The 19,856-nt window shown below is 46.0% G+C and overlaps 1 protein-coding gene across 2 annotated transcripts; it reads right to left on the minus strand.

The window, feature by feature from the left end:
* Positions 1–2,146: 2,146 nt before the first annotated feature.
* On the minus strand, positions 2,147–6,596 carry LOC108933944 (zinc finger protein 319-like). Of its 2 annotated transcripts, none has more exons than XM_018751371.2 (2): positions 6,334–6,596; positions 2,147–5,510 (listed from the first exon to the last, which is right to left on the minus strand). In XM_018751371.2, the coding sequence occupies exon 2, from the start codon at positions 5,462–5,464 to the stop codon at positions 3,731–3,733; it is 1,734 nt and encodes a 577-aa protein (XP_018606887.1). In that variant the 5' UTR covers positions 5,465–5,510; positions 6,334–6,596; the 3' UTR covers positions 2,147–3,730. The 2 variants fall into 2 exon arrangements, with proteins under 2 accessions (XP_018606887.1, XP_018606886.1); XM_018751370.2 differs by having other exon boundaries at positions 2,147–5,641.
* Between the last annotated feature and the right edge of the window lie 13,260 nt (positions 6,597–19,856).

Consider the following 19,856-nt stretch of genomic DNA (forward strand, 5'->3'; position numbering starts at 1 on the left):
GTACATTGTGGCTGCTGAGGATAAGAAGTGTTTAGATGTTTTTACATATGCAAATGTGAAATGTTAAATAGCAGAGAAACAATTTAAAACTCAAGTTTTTTTAGCTATTTTTAAGACAATGCATGAAAATAGCTTACATTCCAATTATTCCACTGTAAAAAATTAACAATTCTAAGACTGTAAATTAATGCCCTTATTCTAGTCTCAGGAACAATTAAAGATGGAAAAAACAGTAGAAATGTTAATATTTTGCAGACTGTAAAGACTCCACATCTGTATGCACAATTCAAAACCTGGAGAATGCAAACCTCTGATTTATGTAAAATAGCACTCATGCTGAATGGATATTCTTGTCTTCAGTGTTCATTTGTTATTTTCCTACAGTTGTCTGGTGTCTAAGTAAAACACTTTGGTTTCGTAACATCTCATATTTCACATTTGTTGAATTTCCAGGTACACACAGGTTGCCATTCAGCAGCTAATGGAAGGACGAGATACTGTGGTTAAAATGGAGAAAAAAAGAGTTTCAATAAACATATTTTTCAGATGAGAAACAACTTTTGTGATGGTGTGGTGGCTTTGGCCAGTGCCTGCTGTGTGGCAGGTCTGGGGTTCAAGCTGTCCTTGGGTCACCTTGCAACATACCGGTGCCCTGTCCTGGGTGTGTCCCTTCCCCTTCGGCCTTTCAACCTGTGTTTCCTGGTATTCTCTGACTTGCCACGACCCCACTTCGGAAAAGTTGATTGGTTGGAAATAGCAACAGAAAAAGTTAGGACTGTCTGCTGTTCACAATTGGGTTATATGGTTATAATTCACAGATGATTCATGGGGCAGCTGGTAGTGCAGTAGTTAGAGCAGCTGCTTATGGATGTAGAGGTCAGTAGTGCAAAACTCACCTCTAACTTTCATACCCTTAAACCACCTACTGAACTTTCTTTACTCCAATAAAATTACTCAGCTGTATAAATGGAAGTCTACACCCCAGGAGGGGTAGGAGGCATAACAAGACATACCATACATCAACAATACCATTATTACCTGTAAACTGCTTTACAATTCTTATTGACTTTAGAATGCCCAGGAGGGGTGGGCAGCCTCTGGCACTTGGACCCCCAGAGGTTTTTTCCCCCTAGACTTAAAGTTGGGAGTTTTTGTTTGTTTCCTACATGGCCAGTAACCATACTTATAGCTTTATAAAAGCATTTGTATTATGCTAATCTATAGTGAACTGTCTTGTTCCTTTGTTCTGATGTATTTGTTTCTTTTCCTTATGCCTGTGTTCAAGTGCTGTGTCACTGCGTGTGAAGAGTGCTCTATAAAAATAAATTGAACTAACTAATAAATGTAAATAACTGTAAATTGCTTAACATTGAAAGTCACTTTGGAGAAAACTGAAATGTGAGTCTTGAACTGACTAATGTAATTTGTATGTTTGCTCATTTTTGACTGACAGGTTTTGCAAATAGCTGTTTTACTGTGTAAACCGTTTATATCCAAAAATAATCTTTGGTGTCCATGCCTCTGCCATAGTTGGTTCTTGGTCTGTGCAGACATTTTTCCTCCTATCACTATACACTGAAGCCTGGTGATGTATCCTGTTATTAATGTGTCAATAAAGGAATACAAGAACTGCACCAGCAAGAATATCAAGTCTTCAAAAAAAAATTTGTGTCAAATCCAAAGTCATAGATTGTCAAGTAATTAGCCTCAAGTCTTCCCTCTCTGATTCCAATATATATTACTTTTAGTACTTTTTTAAAAGTACCAAACTGCTGCTGAAATCGCCATTAGTAAATTGTTTTCCTTAATCTGCAAACATTTCAGGTAAATGAGACAACATGATACTGGACTACAAATATAAACATCTACCTATCAAAGACACTGCTTCGGTGTTAATGGAAAAAGTTTAATTGTTAGTGGTGTTTGTTCACTTATGCTATCTTAAAACAAGAGACACTCAGTGTCACATGAGAACTCAAACAGCTCTTCCACTGCGACTACTGAGAAAATGAAGGCAAGGTGGGATGTAAAGGACAAATATGGGAAATAGAGTACAGAACAAACAAAGCACATGTGCACAGCAAACAGGTGGTACAGACTGCTGGAGTAAAACATGGCCAAAAACCACACTGACTGCCCCAAAGCCTTTCTGCTTCGCATATATAATCATTTATAGAAAAGAATACATTAAAATATCAAAAATAAAAAATACACACAAACTTACATATAACGAAACATCTTGTTTTATATCTAACAATCGTAATTGTAGTGTTAGGTTAAAAACTCGAATATTTCATGACAACCTCAGGAAAACCAGACACCAATAAAAGGACAAATAAAAGCACAGAAGATCCAACAAAACAGTCCAACACTGGAGGTCTCGACCCCATGTCTAAGGCATTGGCACAGAGACTCACATTCCCTCCATTCTGCCACAGCAGTGGCCCCCTGCACATCATAGCACATGTGGAAGGGGAAACACATGGAAAAAGCTACTAGAAAAACATTTCCTGTAACCATAAACAAAAGATCCCACTTAAACCATTATAAGGAATTTGTGTCTTGAGTCCCATATTTTTCATTATTTACATTTCATTACTGATTGTAAATTATCATATAGTTGTTTCACAGCAACCTTTACTAGTATTAGTCGTAGAATGTACGAGACAGTGAGTGAGGGAATGACCTCTGACCCTAGTCACTACTGTGTTTCACAGAACATATCTTTGTGGCACTCACACACTGCTGCCTCCACACATCTAACCACGGCAGATGAATAATATTTCATACAGCCCAAAGATAGAGAACCACTTCAGTAAACACTGCACAAAACATCAGACATCAGTTCTAACATGAAAAAGAAAAAAGATGACAACTGTCGCAATCTTGACCTAACCTGTTTTATGTTCTGCATTCTCAAGTTCCAGGACGTCCACCAAGGGACACTCTGCTGTCTTGTCTAAGTGTGCTGACTGAGGTCCTGTCTCCTGTCTAGCGGGGGTACAGGGTGCAGGAGGGGGGCTGAAGGAGCAACGCTGCACAGAGCAAACTACTGGAAGGTTTATGATGCGTTACTGCTGGAGTGTGGAAGGAGACATGATGAACTGTGACACTCCCTCCTAGGACAGCCACTGCCCCCAAAATGCCACATGTATAAAGGAACCAAGGTAGGGGAAGAGGTTGGGACTGGAAGGGTCCTAAACAGCAAGAGATGACTACAGCAGTGTGAGCACAGCTGTAACACACTACGTAGATACAGTAATAACAGAGATCCTTGGCAGGTTTCCTAGCAGGAGATAATTTCTCCCAATGACAGAATGATTCGCCATGATTCAACACGCATCAACACACAGATATACACACAGATTCACGTACGTGTTCCGTCTATGCAGCCAATGAGGGGAAAAATAATAATAAAAAAAAAAAAAAAAAAAAAACAGGGACTCCTTGACCCATTAGCTCATTTAGTTTTTGTTCATGTCAGATGCTGTAAAGTATAGAATTTGGTAAGCATTGCTGTTTCCATGGTGACAGCACTTCAGATGTTTAAATATCTGCCATGTTCATATCATGAAATGTCAGTTATTATTTAACAGTGTGAGAGATGAGTCCCCCTCACTCCACACCCCTCCATGGTGTTGTGTTACCTCCATCCACCAGATGGCACCAGCAGAACACAGATCAGGTGATCAAAAGTGTGCGTCTGTATGTCCGGAGCACAAGGGCATTGCTACTGTATGCAAGACGGCACAGTGTAACTACCACCCTCAGCCGTGTGCTGGACCGTATGCTCCTGCAGCGCCCCTAGGTCACCGAAGCGCTCACCGCACCACACGCACTTGAACTGGGCATCGCGTGCGTGTACGCTCTGGTGCTTTGCAAGGTGCTCACGCTGCTTGAAGCCCTTGTCACAACTGGGGCACTTGAAGGGCTTCTCACCTGTGTGCACACGCCGGTGCCGCTGCAGGTCTGATGAGTACTTAAAGCGCTTGTCGCAGTCGGGGCACTTCAGCGGCTTCTCTCGGGCTGGATCGCAGCGGTGCTGTACAAACTCCGAGGAAGACAGGAAACGACGGTCACACAGTGAGCACTTAAGTGGCTTCTCTCCACAGTGTGCGCTCTGGTGCCGTTGCAATGTTGATGGCTTCTTGTAGCCTTTGCCGCACACGTCGCACTTGTAGGGCCGCTCAGCCTCGGCTGCTGTGCTGCTACCACCAGCACACTTGTGCCGCAGTAAGTCACCCGACTGGCTGAAGCCCTTCTGGCAAGAGGCGCACTTGAAGAGGCTCTCGATGCCATGTACATGCTGGTGGTAGAGCAAGTGCGATGGTTGCAGGAACCCTTTGTCACACAGGTTACACTTGAAGGGGCGTTCGGCAGGTGCCTTGTGAGTTCGGCGGTGGCGCACCAGTGCGTATTGCTGCTTGAAGCTCATCTGGCACTCGTCGCACTGAAAGGGCCGCTCCTCCGAGTGCGTGCGCTCATGCTGCCGCAGGTCCGATGGGCGCTTGAAGCCCTTGGCACAGGTGGCACAGCGGAAGGGCCTCTCGCCAGCCGGCTGACACTGGTGGTGCAGAAGCTCTGATGAATCCTTGAAATGCATCTCGCACAAATTGCAACGGAACAGGTGCTCGCCAGCATGGGCGTACATGTGGCGCACCAGGTGCGAGCGGTGTTTAAAGCTCTTGTCGCAGGCAGCGCACTTGTAGGGGCGCTCCGAGCTGTGCGTGCGCTGGTGGTGTGCAAGGTGTGACGACTGGCTGAAGCTCTTGTCGCAGGTGGCACACTTGTAAGGCCGCTCGCCCGTGTGCACGCGCTCATGCCGTGACAGCTCTGACAGGTGCCGGAAGCCTTTCTGACATACTGAGCACTTATATGGCCGGTCCACCACAGAGGGCGTGCCTAGGGCAGTGCCGCTTGTTGCCGCCTCACTTGACGGCTGCTGGGGGTTCGCGCCAGATGATGTGGGTGTGGCACTGCCCGAGGAGCTTGGCCGATACGTCTTCTCGCAGATGGAGCACTTGATGGGGTTGCTGCCACTGTGTGCGGTGTGGTGCTGAGCCAGCGATGTGAGCAGTGAGAAGCCCATCTTGCACACGCCACACACAAAAGGCTTCTGCTCCACCTGCACACACTGGTGCTCCAGCAGGTCCGTCGCCTGGTGGAAGATCTTCAGGCACTGGGTGCACTGGAACGAGCGATCCTGACTCACCATACACTGGTGCTCGTGAGGGTTAGCCAGGTGAGAGATGTCGTGGCCACAGGCTCCACACTTGTGCCCTCCATCGCCCCCTACCTGTAGGGAGGGCTGCTGTGGCTGTGTCTGCTGCTGCTGCTGCTGAAGGGTGGCATCAGGCTGCAGGACGATGCCATACACAGCACAGCCCAGTGCATTCTCTGTTCCCGGGGGTATGGTGTGCACCACAGGCTGGGTCACAGTATGCTGCTGCCATGCCTCCGTCATTGTTACACACGTCTACAGAATCAGTGCTCAGAGACAACAGCAGTCCCTGTGTGGACAGAGCAGAGTATAAAAAAATTCTTACCATAGCAATGCCCTGGAAGACACAGCTGGCATCTGTCTCATAGACACCCAAGAGCAAGTGGGCTCAGGATGTCTTCACAGCGCAAAGTCCAAGCCCTGTGATTGATGGGTTCAGGACGGACCAAAATAAGGCTCTTCAAAGACTGGTTCACCACTTGATTAAAACATAAAACCAAACTTGTTTTATATGCTTACTAAGGAAAAGTTTAACTCAAATATAAGCCTCACTGTCATGTCTGAGACAAAATTAGTAAACATGTACTGTTTCATTTTCAAGCGTCCGCCTTCCCATCCTGACATGTCATGGCAACGAACTGAGGATCAACAGGGAGGCCATCACACACAAGGTGGGATGATGATGTTGTTTTTTTTTTTTTTGTCTCTCATTCACTCACTCACTAACTTTTAAGGGGCTTTGGGAGCTAGGAAATGTTAACTTCCGGTTTTTGTTCTCAGGGTTCACGGATGAACACATTCCGGTACACGCTGTGTGCGCACACAAACTTCCGGTGGAGGCTCTACGGCCCGTTGTGTTGTCACTTGGTCGTAACGTTGGCGGTTCCATCGGCATAGAAAACGCAGTAGAGTGAACCAGGGACAAAAATGAAGGGAGAACACACACATACTATAGCGCAGGCGACCGTTCTTTTCCCGGGGACGCTGTGGTGTAAACCCGCTGCCCCGGGTTTCGACTGTCCTCGCTAACACATAACCAACCCGCATACCCGGAGACAGTCACACAGACAATTATTATGCACATCCGTCGGGGCCCGGCGGCTGCTCCGTACCTGCGTGCGGCCCTCGACGCGATACTCGGCAGCTTCAGCTGTGACCCTGCCTGGACCAGCACTCTCTCTTCCGGCCGGACAGACGGAGACGATGCTGAAGGTCTCGTAGGCTCCTTAGGGTTTCCGCTGTGTCTGATCTAGGCGCCCAGGGAAGGCGCTCTGTGAACGCGGGTTCCCCGCTTCCACCGGCGACCCTTCCGCTCCCGAACAGGCGCTGAGCGCGTCACGGGTGGATTGCGCGGTAACATGAATAGTACATAACGGCGGCAACAAAGCACGCGTCAGAAACGCGCACGCGCACGCGCACGTCCCCCCCGATCTGCTTATGCACCTGTCAATCAGAACCTTGAACCCACCCCCTCAAGCATTCGGATGGATTCACTTTTTTGGGGGAAAAAATAAAGAAAAAGTTCAAGCTTCACAGTACTCCCTCAAGATTAGGTGAAGAGTCATCGCTCATTCACCAAGCCACAAAATATGTTAGCTCAAGATTCAGCTACTTTTAAAGTTGTCCTTCTCTCAGTTGCCATCTTTGCATCTTTTATAAAAATGTGTTATTGTTCCAAATGGAATTAACACACCATTCCTTTTTCTATTTGTAGAAACACCTTCACACTTTGTAATAACAACTTTTTGTGATATTCTTGAATGATTATGCTTTTGTTAAGCTTTAGTTAACTCCGCCTACGGATTCCTTAGGGGTCCCCTGCCGGTCCCAAGCCCGGATAAAGGAGGCGGGTTGAACATGGGGCTAGCGACCCCATCCCGTAAAAAACTCACACTGCTACAGAAACACCAACAAGTACTCAAGACATCACAGAGATGCCTGGAGAGCCCTTGTTGATGGCCTATGCCCCAAGTGGGGTAGTAGGCATAAGTAAGTAAGTAAGCTTTAGTTAATATTGAATAGTTGATTTTGTTGAAGCTTAATGCTGTGTGGCTCTTTTACACAGGAATGCCAGTCCCAAATCTGGATCAATGTTGGGGGGGGTAAAAAATTAAAATATTAATGCATATATACTATAAAATGGATGGCCTCTATCCTAATTCTTACTGTAATCAACAACAGTATCAGAGCTGTTAGGATTCATGATATTTGTGATTAATTAATTCAAAATGCCAAGCAAAGAACAATCACTCACCCAAGTTTTTCCATAAGACATAAGCACAAGAACTGAGTTGTTAGCAGAATGACACCTGAAACTGAACTGAGAAAAGAAAGTACACAAAAAAATCAAAGATCAGAATAACATTTAATAAAATTCTTTATTGCAAAAATAAAATACACACACACACACACACACACACACACACACACACACACACACACACACACACACACACACACACACACACACACACTTTCAGAACCGCTTGTCCCATACAGGGTCACGGGGAACCGGAGCCTACCCGGTAACACAGGGCGTAAGGCCGGAAGGGAAGGGGACACACCCAGGATGGGACGCCAGTCCGTTGCAAGGCACCCCAAGCAGGACTCGAACCCCAGACCCACCGGAGAGCAGGACCCGGTCCAACCCACTGCGCCACCGCGCCCCCCAAAAATAAAATAAACATCAAATATTTTTGTTTTGACTAAGTGAAGATTTGAATAACAATTCCCGAAATTCTTTATTAATGAAACAAAATACAGTAAAACTCCTATAACTCGACATTTCTTGGGCTGGTAAAAAATCAGCTCATGCAGATTACCTTATAGGCATAAGTCGCCATGATGTCATTTTACCCTTACATTTGTTTATTTAGCAGATGCTTTTCTCCAAAATGACATACATCTCATAGAAAATACAATTTGTGCATTACCCTAGGAGAAGGACAGTGGTGCAGCAGGTTTGATGGGGTCCTGCTCTTTCCGGGGTCTGGGGTTCAAATCCTGCTTAGGGTGCTCTGTGATGGACTGGTATCCTGTCTTGGGTATGTCCCCTCCCCCTCCAGCCCTAAACTCTGTGCTGCTGGGTTAGGCTCCGACTCTCTGCGACCCCACATGGGACAATCAGTTCCACTTCAACTGGGGTGACACCAACACCTGCGGCTCAGAGCACAGCATCGATCAAAACCTCTATCCTGCTGAGGGTGGACTCTTTGTGTGCCTTTGTGTTTGTATGTGGCTGTGTCTGTGAGTGGGTGGACGAGGCAGCACGACATGCCCCAGGCTCCTCTGTCGTGTCCCTTGTCAAATCACCAGTATCAACTGAGAATACCCTCATTCACACACCTGGCCACTTGGTAAGGGAACATGACACTCACTCACTGTTCATCTCTCTGCAGCTCCACTTTGTCCACTGGAACTCTAGCCAATACAGAGTGTTTGAAGATGCCATGATGGAGGAAAATGGGTTTGCAGTCATCAGAGTCTTCCTGAAGGTATACACCTCACTTTCAAAGTCACCATGGCTGCACAATTGCAATACATGGCAGAACAACTAGAGATGGGGTTGAGCTGGTATTGTGAGGAGGTGGAGGTTTGGTTGGGTTGGCACTGTGGGCAGAGGGCCGTGGGGTTGAGGGTAGCAATGTGTGAGCAGCAGTTGGGTCTGCTGTAGAGATGACAAGTTCTGCTCCATGTCCAAGTGGGAAAGAGACATGAGGATCTGCAGAAGCTGATGGACATCCTACCTGCTGTGAAACACAAGGTGAGCTCCAAATGACCATCAGGTCCTCGTACACTCTGAGTATGGGCTGACTGATAATGATGATGGTGAGATAGGGAAGTCATGAGTGATGCTTCATAAAAGTGGCGAAATTTTGTGCCCCCTGTGCTGCAGGGCAGAGTTGCAGAATTCACTGAGTTCAATCCCCATTGCCTCCTACCTGAACACACAGAAGAGTATTGGACCTACCCAGGGTCATTCACCACTCCATCAGTGACAGAAGTGGTAACATGGATTATCATGAAAAATCCAGTTGAAGTCAGCATTGACCAGATTTTTGTATGTGAGTGAGTGTGGGTGAGCTAGTGATTTTCTTGGTTTTGGCACTTCAGTTGTGCACCAGTTTACAGTCTCAGTCTACTCTGTCTCTCTCACTCTGTCCTTCAGCTCACAGTCTTCCAGACTCTTCTCTTCACTTCTGTAGAGGATGAAGTCCAGAAAAACATGGTCAACAACTTCTGCTGCCAGCAACCCTTGAAGGGCTGCACCATGCGCTCCTCCTTCCCCCATGCCCTATGGGAAGCCCCCATTCATCAAAGGTTCACATACAGATGCTCCAACCCCATATCCTGGCTCCTTTGCTAAACAACAGATCAGACTCTGAGTCACAGTGTCACCCTGTTGTTGGGGCGTGAATTTAGAGTTCTGGGGAAATGGGTCTATGCTACAGAGTAATGAGAGGAAATGGGGAAAGTTGCATTTTCAGAACAATGTTTTCACAGTGGGGGTGCGGTGGCGCAGTGGGTTGGACCGCAGTCCTGCTGTCCGGTGGGTCTGGGGTTCGAGTCCCGCTTGGGGTGCCTTGCGACGGACTGGCGTCCCGTCCTGGGTGTGTCCCCTTCCCCCTCCGGCCTTACGCCCTGTGTTGCCGGGTTAGGCTCCGGTTCCCCGTGACCCTGTATGGGACAAGCGGTTCTGAAAATGTGTGTGTGTGTGTGTGTGTTTTCACAGTCTGACAAAAGAGAAAACTTTTCAAACAGTTCTCTTGATGTAGTTGTGCTTGAAATGTGTATGCTTTAAATGTTGACTTACACCAGTCCTTTGTGACATGAGCAGTGTAGGGAGTGATGTGAACGGCTCGCTTTGTGATTACATTTTGCATTTCTTTAGTACCCTAGCATTTCATGTGTCACCTGATGTGTTATAATTGTTCTTATATAAAGTTTTATATTAATATTTTTCACATGGAGCTATTTTCACTATGTTTCAGACAGTGAGTAACAGCATCAGTGAAACAAAATCCCTGTGGGACAAGTCCTCAGCACTCCCTCAAGGATTACCTCATCACACCTGGAGTACAGGACAACAGGTGGACATCAGGTAGATAACAGCACTTGGCTATGTCTGCCATCACTCACTTCATGCATGTGAAAGAAACTGGTTGATGGTGCAACACAGTACCACACAAGGACCTCATGCTGCTAATGGATATTCATAGTGAATATTAATAATGGCAACAGTCTGAGAGGACCACAGCTGGTCTCATTTTTATACAGTCAACTAAGAATTTTCAAACTAACACTATACTTTAGAACACATTTGTAGAGTTGCATTACTATTGAAATAAGCATTAATCAAGGAATAAATGTGTGTGTTGTCTATTATTTTATGTGATCAGTGTGATCTGTGTAGGAACTGGGTGTTTCTGCAGGGAGCTGGAGAATGAAAAAGGGGCTGGTTTGAAGGTTTATGGTTCTGAAGGTGGTATGATGGTTGGTAATTTGAAGACTTCATGGTTTAAGGTTTTGGGATGGTTAGTGGTTTGAAGGTGGTGTGATGGTTGGTAGCTTGAAGGTAATTCAATTTATTTTTATAGAGCGCTGTTCTCATACAGTGACACAGCACTGAACAAAGGCATAAGGCAAAGATACAAAGAAGACAGTTGACTACAGACTAGTGTAATCCATTATCAATGCATTTATTAAAGCTATAAGTATGACTATTGGCCATGGAGGAAAGGAACAAAAAACATCTGGGCATTCTAGATTGAATAAGACCTCTAAGTCACTTTACAACTAATGATAGCATTGTTGCTGCATGTTAACTTGATTTCCCAGTTCACCAAGCTACATCTCATCCATCATGGCGGCTGGTAATCAGCTTCAGTCAGCATGGGGTGCTTGTATGATGGCCTCCTCAGGTCTTATTGTAGGGAAACAATGCTCAAAAAGAAAGAAATTGTTAGTAATTTATAACTTTAAAAAATACACAGTTGAATACAGAGGGGAAAGGGGGGCATGGTGGTGCAATGGGTTTGGCCTGTGCCTGCTCTCTGGTGGGTCTGGGGTTCAAATCCTGTTTGGGGTGCCTTGCAACAGACTGGGAACCTGTCCTGGGTATGTCCCCTCCCCCTGTAGCCTTGTGCCCTGTGTTGCCAGGTTAGGCTCCTTCTTGCCGCAACCCTGCTTGGGACGAGTGGTTTCAGCTTGTGTGTGTGAGTGTGTGTGTGTGCGTGTGGAGGAATACAGAGGGGGAAAAAACAGAAGCACAGTCAAGTGGAATTACATTTCTTAGTGATATGCCGAGTGAACAAATAATTTTTCAGTCTCGACTTAAAGATTGAGACAGACGGGGCATTTCTGACTATTCCACAGTTCAAGTGCTCTATAGCTATAATTCCTTCCTAGTAATTTTTATATATACACACACACAATCTGAAAACGCTTTCCTGAGCGGGGTCATGGCGAACTGGAGCTTAACTCGGCAACAGAGGACGCAAAGCTGGAGGGGGAGGAGACACACCCAGGACAAGATGCCAGGCCGCCGCAAGGTGCTCCAAGCAAGACTCAAACCCCAGACCAGCCACTAAGCAGGACCTGGCCAAGCCTGCTGTGCCACCGCACCCCCCATAAATGTACATCTATATGAACACTTACCTTACATTACAAGAGTAGTTTCATGAGGGTTTATCCATTGTTTAACAGGCATGATTTCAAAGTTATAATGCGTCAATATTTACACATTACATGAACTTAATAGATAATGGTCAAAGTAAGTATGGAAGAAGTGCGTTTTAAGATCCCTTTTTAAATGTGGACAGAGATTCAGCAGATGAGAGGGGGAGGTCATTCCACCACAACAAAGCCAGAACCGAGAACCTTCGTGCTATACCTTTCATGCATGGAACCACCAAGCAGGCAGATATGGAGGAGTGTAGCATTCTGCCAGGGGTGTAAGAGATGAGTAAGTTTTGTAGATAGCTGGGAGCAGTTCCATTGATGCTTTTGTATGCTATAACCAGGGTCTTAAATTTGATCCGAGCAACTATAGGAAGCCCATACAGAGAGACGAGAAGGGGAGATACTCGGGAATGCTTCGGCAAGTCAAACACAACTCGTGTAGTAGCATTCTGTATCAGCTGCAGAGGTCTGATGGCAGTAGCTGGGAGGCCAGACAGCAGAGAGTTGCTGTAGTCCAGGTGGGATATGGCCTAGACAAGTAGTTGCACAGAGTCTGTTGCGCAATAAGGACGGATTCTGCAAATGTTGCGCAGGATGTATCTGCAGGTTTGGGTTGTGGCTTCAATATGCTGAGAGAAAGATAGACTTGAGACAGTCATCACTCCCAGACTCTTACCTGAGTAGGTTGGCAAAATCAGTGAGTTGTAGGTGGCGATCAGACAATCATGCAGAGATGTCTGACAGGCAGGTAACGATGGGCTCTGAAATGTCTGAGGCTTCTGGTGGAAATGAAAGGAATATCTGGGTGTCATCAGTGTAGCAGTGGTAGTTGAATCCATGGGAGGTGATGACAGGGCTGAGGGAAGAGGTGTAGACAGAAGAGTAGAGGGCCCAGTACAGAGCCCTACAAGACACCAGCTGAGAGAGGCAGACGAGAAGAACAGGAGCCCCGCCAGACCACTTGATAGGATCTGTTTGATACATAGGACTTAAACCATTTTAGTATTGTTCCTTTGATGCCAAGATGACCAAGAGAAGAGAGTAGATTATTATTAATTATTACAAAGACAAACTAAGGTTAGGAGCTCAGTGATTAACATAGAAACATATACACAACAGACACACACACACACACACACACACACACACACACACAAAGTACTCCCAGAGTGATATTTGGGCTGTGTATTTGAGGGACACAGACTGCAGAAGGTTGCTTCACCGTGGAGATCTGCTGTAGAGTGGGAGTGTGTCCAGCTGTGTTCATGGGATTGTTGTGCTTTAAGACAGGAACAGTGTGAATAAACACCGTGACATGTGAAGCAGCTTTGTGTTCCCTGTCTGTGGTGAGGTCATCAAACTCACTGTCTTCCGCACCACGAAGTTTCACCACTGTACCTCTCACAAACTCTGTCAGGGGTCTCGGGTGTCATGTCTATCCAGCATGAGCTTATTATATGCAAGCCTGTAATCATGTGTCCTTATCCTTGAACAAGATATTGTGCTTTTAGCTTAGTTTAATTTTATAAATGTGGCTTCTCCGTGAACCCAGGTAACACAGAAGGCCTATGCATACAGCATACGTGTATTCAAGGGCAGCAGTAAGAACCTTGGCAACATTAGTCGGGCCTTGTACAGTGGATTGTTTGATTACAGTACCTGGTAGGTATAGCACTGCACAACATTACAGTCCTGTATATGTACAGGTAATGATGTTGTATGGCCGTATAGATGGACAGGTAACAATAACATACAGCAGTGTAAAAATACAGAGTGTGACTGCAGTGATGGCCAGTTTAGACCAGTTCTGTTAAATATCATTTTTAGCATTGTGACACATGCTGAGCTCCCTGTTTTTATAGTGACCTGCTGCTGTCCTTTCCAGGCTGTGGCCCCAATATACAAGTGTGCCTTGTAAAGCTGAGGATGAAAGTTTTAATGAAAGCTGTTTTCCCGCAGGTGGGGTGCGGTGGCGCAGTGGGTTGGACCACAGTCCTGCTCTTTCCGGGGTCTGGGGTTCAAGTCCTGCTTGGGGTGCCTTGCGACGGACTAGCGTCCTGTCCTGGGTGTGTCCCCTCCCCCTCCGGCCTTACACCCTGTGTTATCGGGTTGGCTCCGGTTCCCCGCGACCCCGTATGGGACAAGCGGTTCTGAAAGTGTGTGTGTGTGTGTTTTCCTGCACACAGTGCATAATGACCATGTTCTATGCTTCCTCCGATGACATTTTCTCCATCATCATGTTCTTCATCTTCTTTAACTGGCTCAGCATCACCATGGCAATTCTCAGCATGATGTGGTTGTGTTACAAGAAGCCCAAGCTTCAGCAGCCCATGTAGGAGAACAGGAACGCCCCCCTGACTGTGTGCTCTCTGCTGAACTTCCCTGGGGCCAAGCTCACACGTGGTCACAAATACATCAGAAAAAAAAAGACAGATGACTACAGACTATCATAATACAATGCTTTATGTAGCTATAAGTATGCTTACATTTCAAGATGAAATGCTTGAGTAAACATGTAAGTCTTTAGTCTGGATTTGAAGACTGAAACAGACAGGGCACTTCTGACAGTAACTGATAGACTATTCCATACTTTAGGTGGTCTATAGCTAAAGGCGTGACCTCCTACTAAGGTCTTATTGATCACAGGTATTTTAAGGTAACCTGTATGATATCATCCTAGGATATAAGAATCAATAATCTCACAAAGGTAAGCCAGAGCAATGCCATGTACTGCCTTATAGGTCAAAAGTAGTATTATATACACACACACTTTCAGAACTGCTCGTCCCATACAGGGTCGCAGGGAACCGGAGCCTAACCCGGTAACTCAGGGCATAAGGGTTGGGGACACACCCAGGACAGGACACCAGTCCGTCACAAGGCACCCCAAGTGGGACTCGAACCCCAGACTCATCGGAGAGCAGGACCTGGTCTAACCCACTGCGCCACCGCAGTATTATATAATCAACTCTAAATGTAACTGGGAGCCAGCGCAACAATTTAAGTACTGGTGTTATATGGTCGTATTTCCTAGTTCTAGTAACAATTCTCACAGCCACATTTTGAACTACCTGTAGCCTGGATACAGTCTAGTATGGACAACCTGATAATAAAGCGTTACAATACTCCAGCCTACTTGAAACAAAGGCATGAACCAATTTCTCAGCATCCTGCTGACACACACAACTTAGCACAACATAGTCAGGGCATTTATATAAGACACAAATGATAGCTTCGCATCCAATAGGACACCCAAATCCTTGACACAATCTGTACACTTGAAACATATCATTTGTGGTAAAGATTGGTGTGATTGTGATGAGAGTTTTGGCATCACCACCCACCACAAGTACTTCTGTGTTACTAGCATTTAAAGATAATTTTTACTCATCCATAGTTTTATATTGCTAAAACAATTAGCTAAAGACACCATATGTGAGGGGTCATCAAGCTTAAACGAAACATATAGCTGTGTGTCATTCTAAGCTCACATTGTGTTTGCAAAGAATGTCACCCAGTGGTAACATATATAGTAACAGTAATGGAGCCAACACAGACCCCTGTGGCACACCATATCGAACCGTAATTGAGATGGAGGGGGTGCAATCATTCGATTTCAAAACAAATCGTTCACGGTTTGCTGAATATGAATCAAACCACTTCAGGACAATACTATGGTCTACAATATCAAACGCAGCACTCAACTCCAGTAACATAACAATAGAGATCACCAGCATCAGAAGAGACAAGAATATCATTAAGAACACATGTGAGTGCCGTTTCAGTGCTGTGACCAGTGCAGAAACCAGGCTGAAATTTTTCAAATATATTATGACAATTAAAACATTTTACAATTTGGGAAGCTACAATGTTTTCTAAAATTTTGGATAAAAATGGTAGATTGGAGATGGGTCGATAATTACTTCAATTATTACAATCCAGAGCCGATTTCTTTAGGAGGGGTCTAACAGCATGGTGGCGTGGTGGGTTTGGCTGGTGCCTGCTGTGTTGCAGGTCTGGGGTTTAAGCTTGCTCTTAAAACTAAAACAAGGCAGAACTATCACAATTTCTTGGTGCTATTTGTAATCTATTATTGAAAAGAATGCTGACTCCAGCTCCACGACATACAGAACGAGATTTATGGAAATAATTATATCCATCTGGAGTGGCTTCTATTAGTGGAATCATATCGGACTCACCGAGCCAGGTTTTGGTTAGAAAGAAGAGATCAGACTTCTAACTTAATATTAAGTCGTTTACTAGAATAGCTTTATTTGTTAGGGAGTGAATATTTAACAGACAACATTTTATACTACAGTTTGGCTTCGGTGGTAAGTTGAGAGCATTTGGTTTAATGTATTTTAGGTTTCAAGTGCTCCTTCAAGGTGCAATGTATCAGTAAATCTAGTTAAATGGCATGGTCTTATAATAGTTTGTATTTTTTGGCTGCAATTAACGCATTTATTTAAAGTTTTGAGGCCCACACTGGACACTGTCATGTCCATGCCCGCACCACAATCGACAGGACCTGACACCAATCAAGCACCTGACTGAGCACTCGCCTTTAAAAGACCCTCCTCATCTCCCTTACAATCGGGGAATCTTGCTGATAAAACCGTCCCTCCTGTGCTATATCCAGTTCTTCTTCGTCCCTTGCTTCCTGTCTCCGTTTCCTGGCTTCCGACCCTTTGCTTCATCCCCTGACCACGTCCTTGGATCCTCACTCTCACTCTGATTGCCGATCGACCGACTCTTCGCCTGTCCCTGACAAGAACTTGTCAAATCCTTTGGTTCCTGACGACCGATCCTGCACTTGGGTCCAGTCGTCCCCGCAGACACAGCACAAGAAACCCCAGCACATGAGAAATGACCAGCGGTACCAGAACAAGTAACAGACCCAACAATACACACAGTTGCTAAAGGAGATTACCCATGGCTGAGTCAATCCTGCAACTTGCAGGTCAAGTTCTGGGACAGAACAAATGATCCCCTCCAGTGGAGGTGTACACCATCATGCAAGAAAACCTGGACCTTTCCCAGAAATCATGCTAGTTATTAACGAATGAATGGAATTAGAGTGGTACCACGTCTCCAACCACCTGTTAAAGGACACCAGTCTACTGTAGACTATGTCCCCCATAAAGAGTCTAGGTACAAACCCAAAAATAGATATTCGGCTCTAAGCAGTTCACCTAATAATAATAATGATTATGAAGGAATTATTAAGACCAGATATTATTAGATTCTGATATTTCCTTCTAACTAACAAATATAATTACCACCAACATGTACCATAATAGTTGACACGGCATTATCGGCTAGGGAACTAACAGGAGCCTTGATGTCAAACACACATGCGTGTGGAAAACACTTCACCCTTACACTTCGATTCCCAGAGCCTGTCACATGCACCCACCCCGCATTTGCCCCTCATCAAGGCAGCAGGAGTTAAAAGGACTGGGAGTCCATGCTTGACTGTGGAGCTCCTCACGAGCAACCGCGACCTCAGTCTCTACAGCTATTCCCGTCCATTCTACGTTCTGCTCACCTGGCTTCTGACCTCGTTTCGTTTCATTGACTACATTCTTTGTCTGTCCTCGAAAGCCCGAACACACATTGTCTGACCCACACCTGTCCCCGACTGCTGCTTTTGTCTCATGCTTTGGATTTGTTGCTCATTTAACAGAACCCGTGTTTGGGTCCCACTCACCTTCACTCCGGGGTCCCTTGTTCCGGCATGACAGGGCCCCAAACCTTAACATTTCGAATAGCTGAATCTCCCAAAATAAGCATATTATTATTATTATTATTATTATTATTAGTAGTAGTAGTAGTAGTAGTATTATTATCATTCAAGTTCAAGTTGTTTTTATTATCATTCCTCTGTACAGCTTGTATATAGTGGAACAAAATATCGTTTCTCTGGAGCCCATGGTGCAACACAGAACAGAGCACAAGACAGTAAATAAATACACAGGACAGGACGTGAACGCGGGTATGGCTGTGAGCTGTAGGCAGTTTTGGTGTAGTGTAGTGCTGTGTTAGCTGTTTGAGTGTGCCAGGTGAGCATTGGGAGGCATCAGGGTGTTGAGTAATCTGACTGCCTCAGGGAAGAAACTGTTGCAGAGTCTGCTGGTGGTGGCACGGATGCTCCTGTACCTCCTGCCAGATGGCAACAGGGCGAAGAATCCATGAGAGGGGTGAGAGGGATCATCCACAATGCTGGTGGCTTTGCGGATGCAGCAGTTTTTGTATGAGGAGTCGATGGTGGGAAGAGGAACGCCGATGACCTTTTCAGTTGTTCTTACAACTCGCTGTAGGATCTTACAGTCAGAGACTATGCAGTTCCCGTACCACACGGAGAGACAGCTGGTCAGGACACTCTGTATCGTCCCTCTGTAAAAGGTAGTGAGGATGGGAGGGGGGATCTGGCTCTCTTTAGCCTCCGTAAGAAGTTAATTAAATTATTATTATTATTATTATTATTATTATTATTATTATTATTATCCATCCATCCATCCATCCATCATTCGTTTTCTATCCCACTTGTCCTATTAGGGTCGCGGTGGCAGCAGGGAGAGCAGAGAGGCCCAGCCGCCCCTGTCCCCTGCAACTTCCTCCAACTCAGCCTGGAGGATCCCCAGCCATTCCCAGGCCAATTGTGTGATATAATCCCTCCAGTGGATCCTGGGCCGACCTCGGGCCCTCGTCCCAGTTGGCCGTGCCTGGTATACCTCCAAAGGGAGGTGCCCAATGGGCATCCTTATCAGATGCCCGAACCACCTCAGCTGGCTCCTCTCAATGTGGCAGAGTAGCGGCCCTACTCTGAGTTCCTCTGGGATGTCTGAACTCCTCACCCTATTATGGAGAGTAAGTCCCAACACCGTGCGGAGGAAACTCATTTCAGCCACTTGTATCCGCGATTTTATTCTTTCAGTCATTACCCAAAGTTCATGACCACAGGTGAGGGTAGGGACGTAGATCGATCAGTAAATGGAGAGCTTTGCCTTACGGCTCAGCTCCCCCTTCATCACTACAGTCCGGTACAACGACCCCATTACTGCTGCCGCTGCTCCCAGTCTGCAGCTGATCTCATACTCCCTTCTCCCCTCACTCATGAACAAGACCCCAAGATACTTAAACTCCTCCACCTGGGGGAAATTCTCTTCCTTTACCTGGAGGGGGCATGCCATCCTTTTCCGTGAGAGAACCATGGACTCAGACTTTGAGGTGCTGATCCTCATCCCAACCTCTTCACTCTCGGCTGTAAACTGTTCCAGTGTGTGTTGGAGGCAATGATGTGACGGTGCCAAAAGGACAACATCATCCACAAAAAGCAGAGACGTCACCTTCCGACTCCCACACAGAATGCCCTCCTGCCCTCGACTGCGCCTTGATATCCTGTCCATGAAGACCACAAACAGGAGTGGAGACAAGGCACAACCTTAGTGGAGTCCAACACTCACATTGAACAGGCTTGACTTAATGCTGAGTATACGGACACATCTTTCGCTCCGTATGTACAGAGACAGAATGGCCCGCAGTAGTGGCCCCAGTACCCCATACTCCCTAAGCACCTTCCACAGAATTTCCCGAGGGAATTTCCATAGGCCTTTTCCAAGTCCATAAAACACATGTAGATTGGATTAGCCACTCCCATGCCCCTTCAATTATCTGTGAGAGGGTAAAAAGCTGGTCCACTGTTCCACGGCCAGGATGGAATCAGTATTGTTCCTCTTCAATCCGAGGTTCAACTATCGGCCGGAGCCTTCTTTCCAATACCCAGCCAGGGAGGCTGAGAAGTGTGATACCCCAATAGTTGGCACACACTCTCCGGTCTCCTTTCTTAAAGATAATGACCACCACCCCAGTTTGCCAATTCAAAGGCACTGTCCCCTAGGTCCATGCAACATTGCAGAGGTGTATCAGCCATGACAGCCCTACAACATCCAGG

Source organism: Scleropages formosus, chromosome 1 (genome assembly GCF_900964775.1).
Source record: "Scleropages formosus chromosome 1, fSclFor1.1, whole genome shotgun sequence".
NCBI classification, from domain to species: domain Eukaryota; kingdom Metazoa; phylum Chordata; class Actinopteri; order Osteoglossiformes; family Osteoglossidae; genus Scleropages; species Scleropages formosus.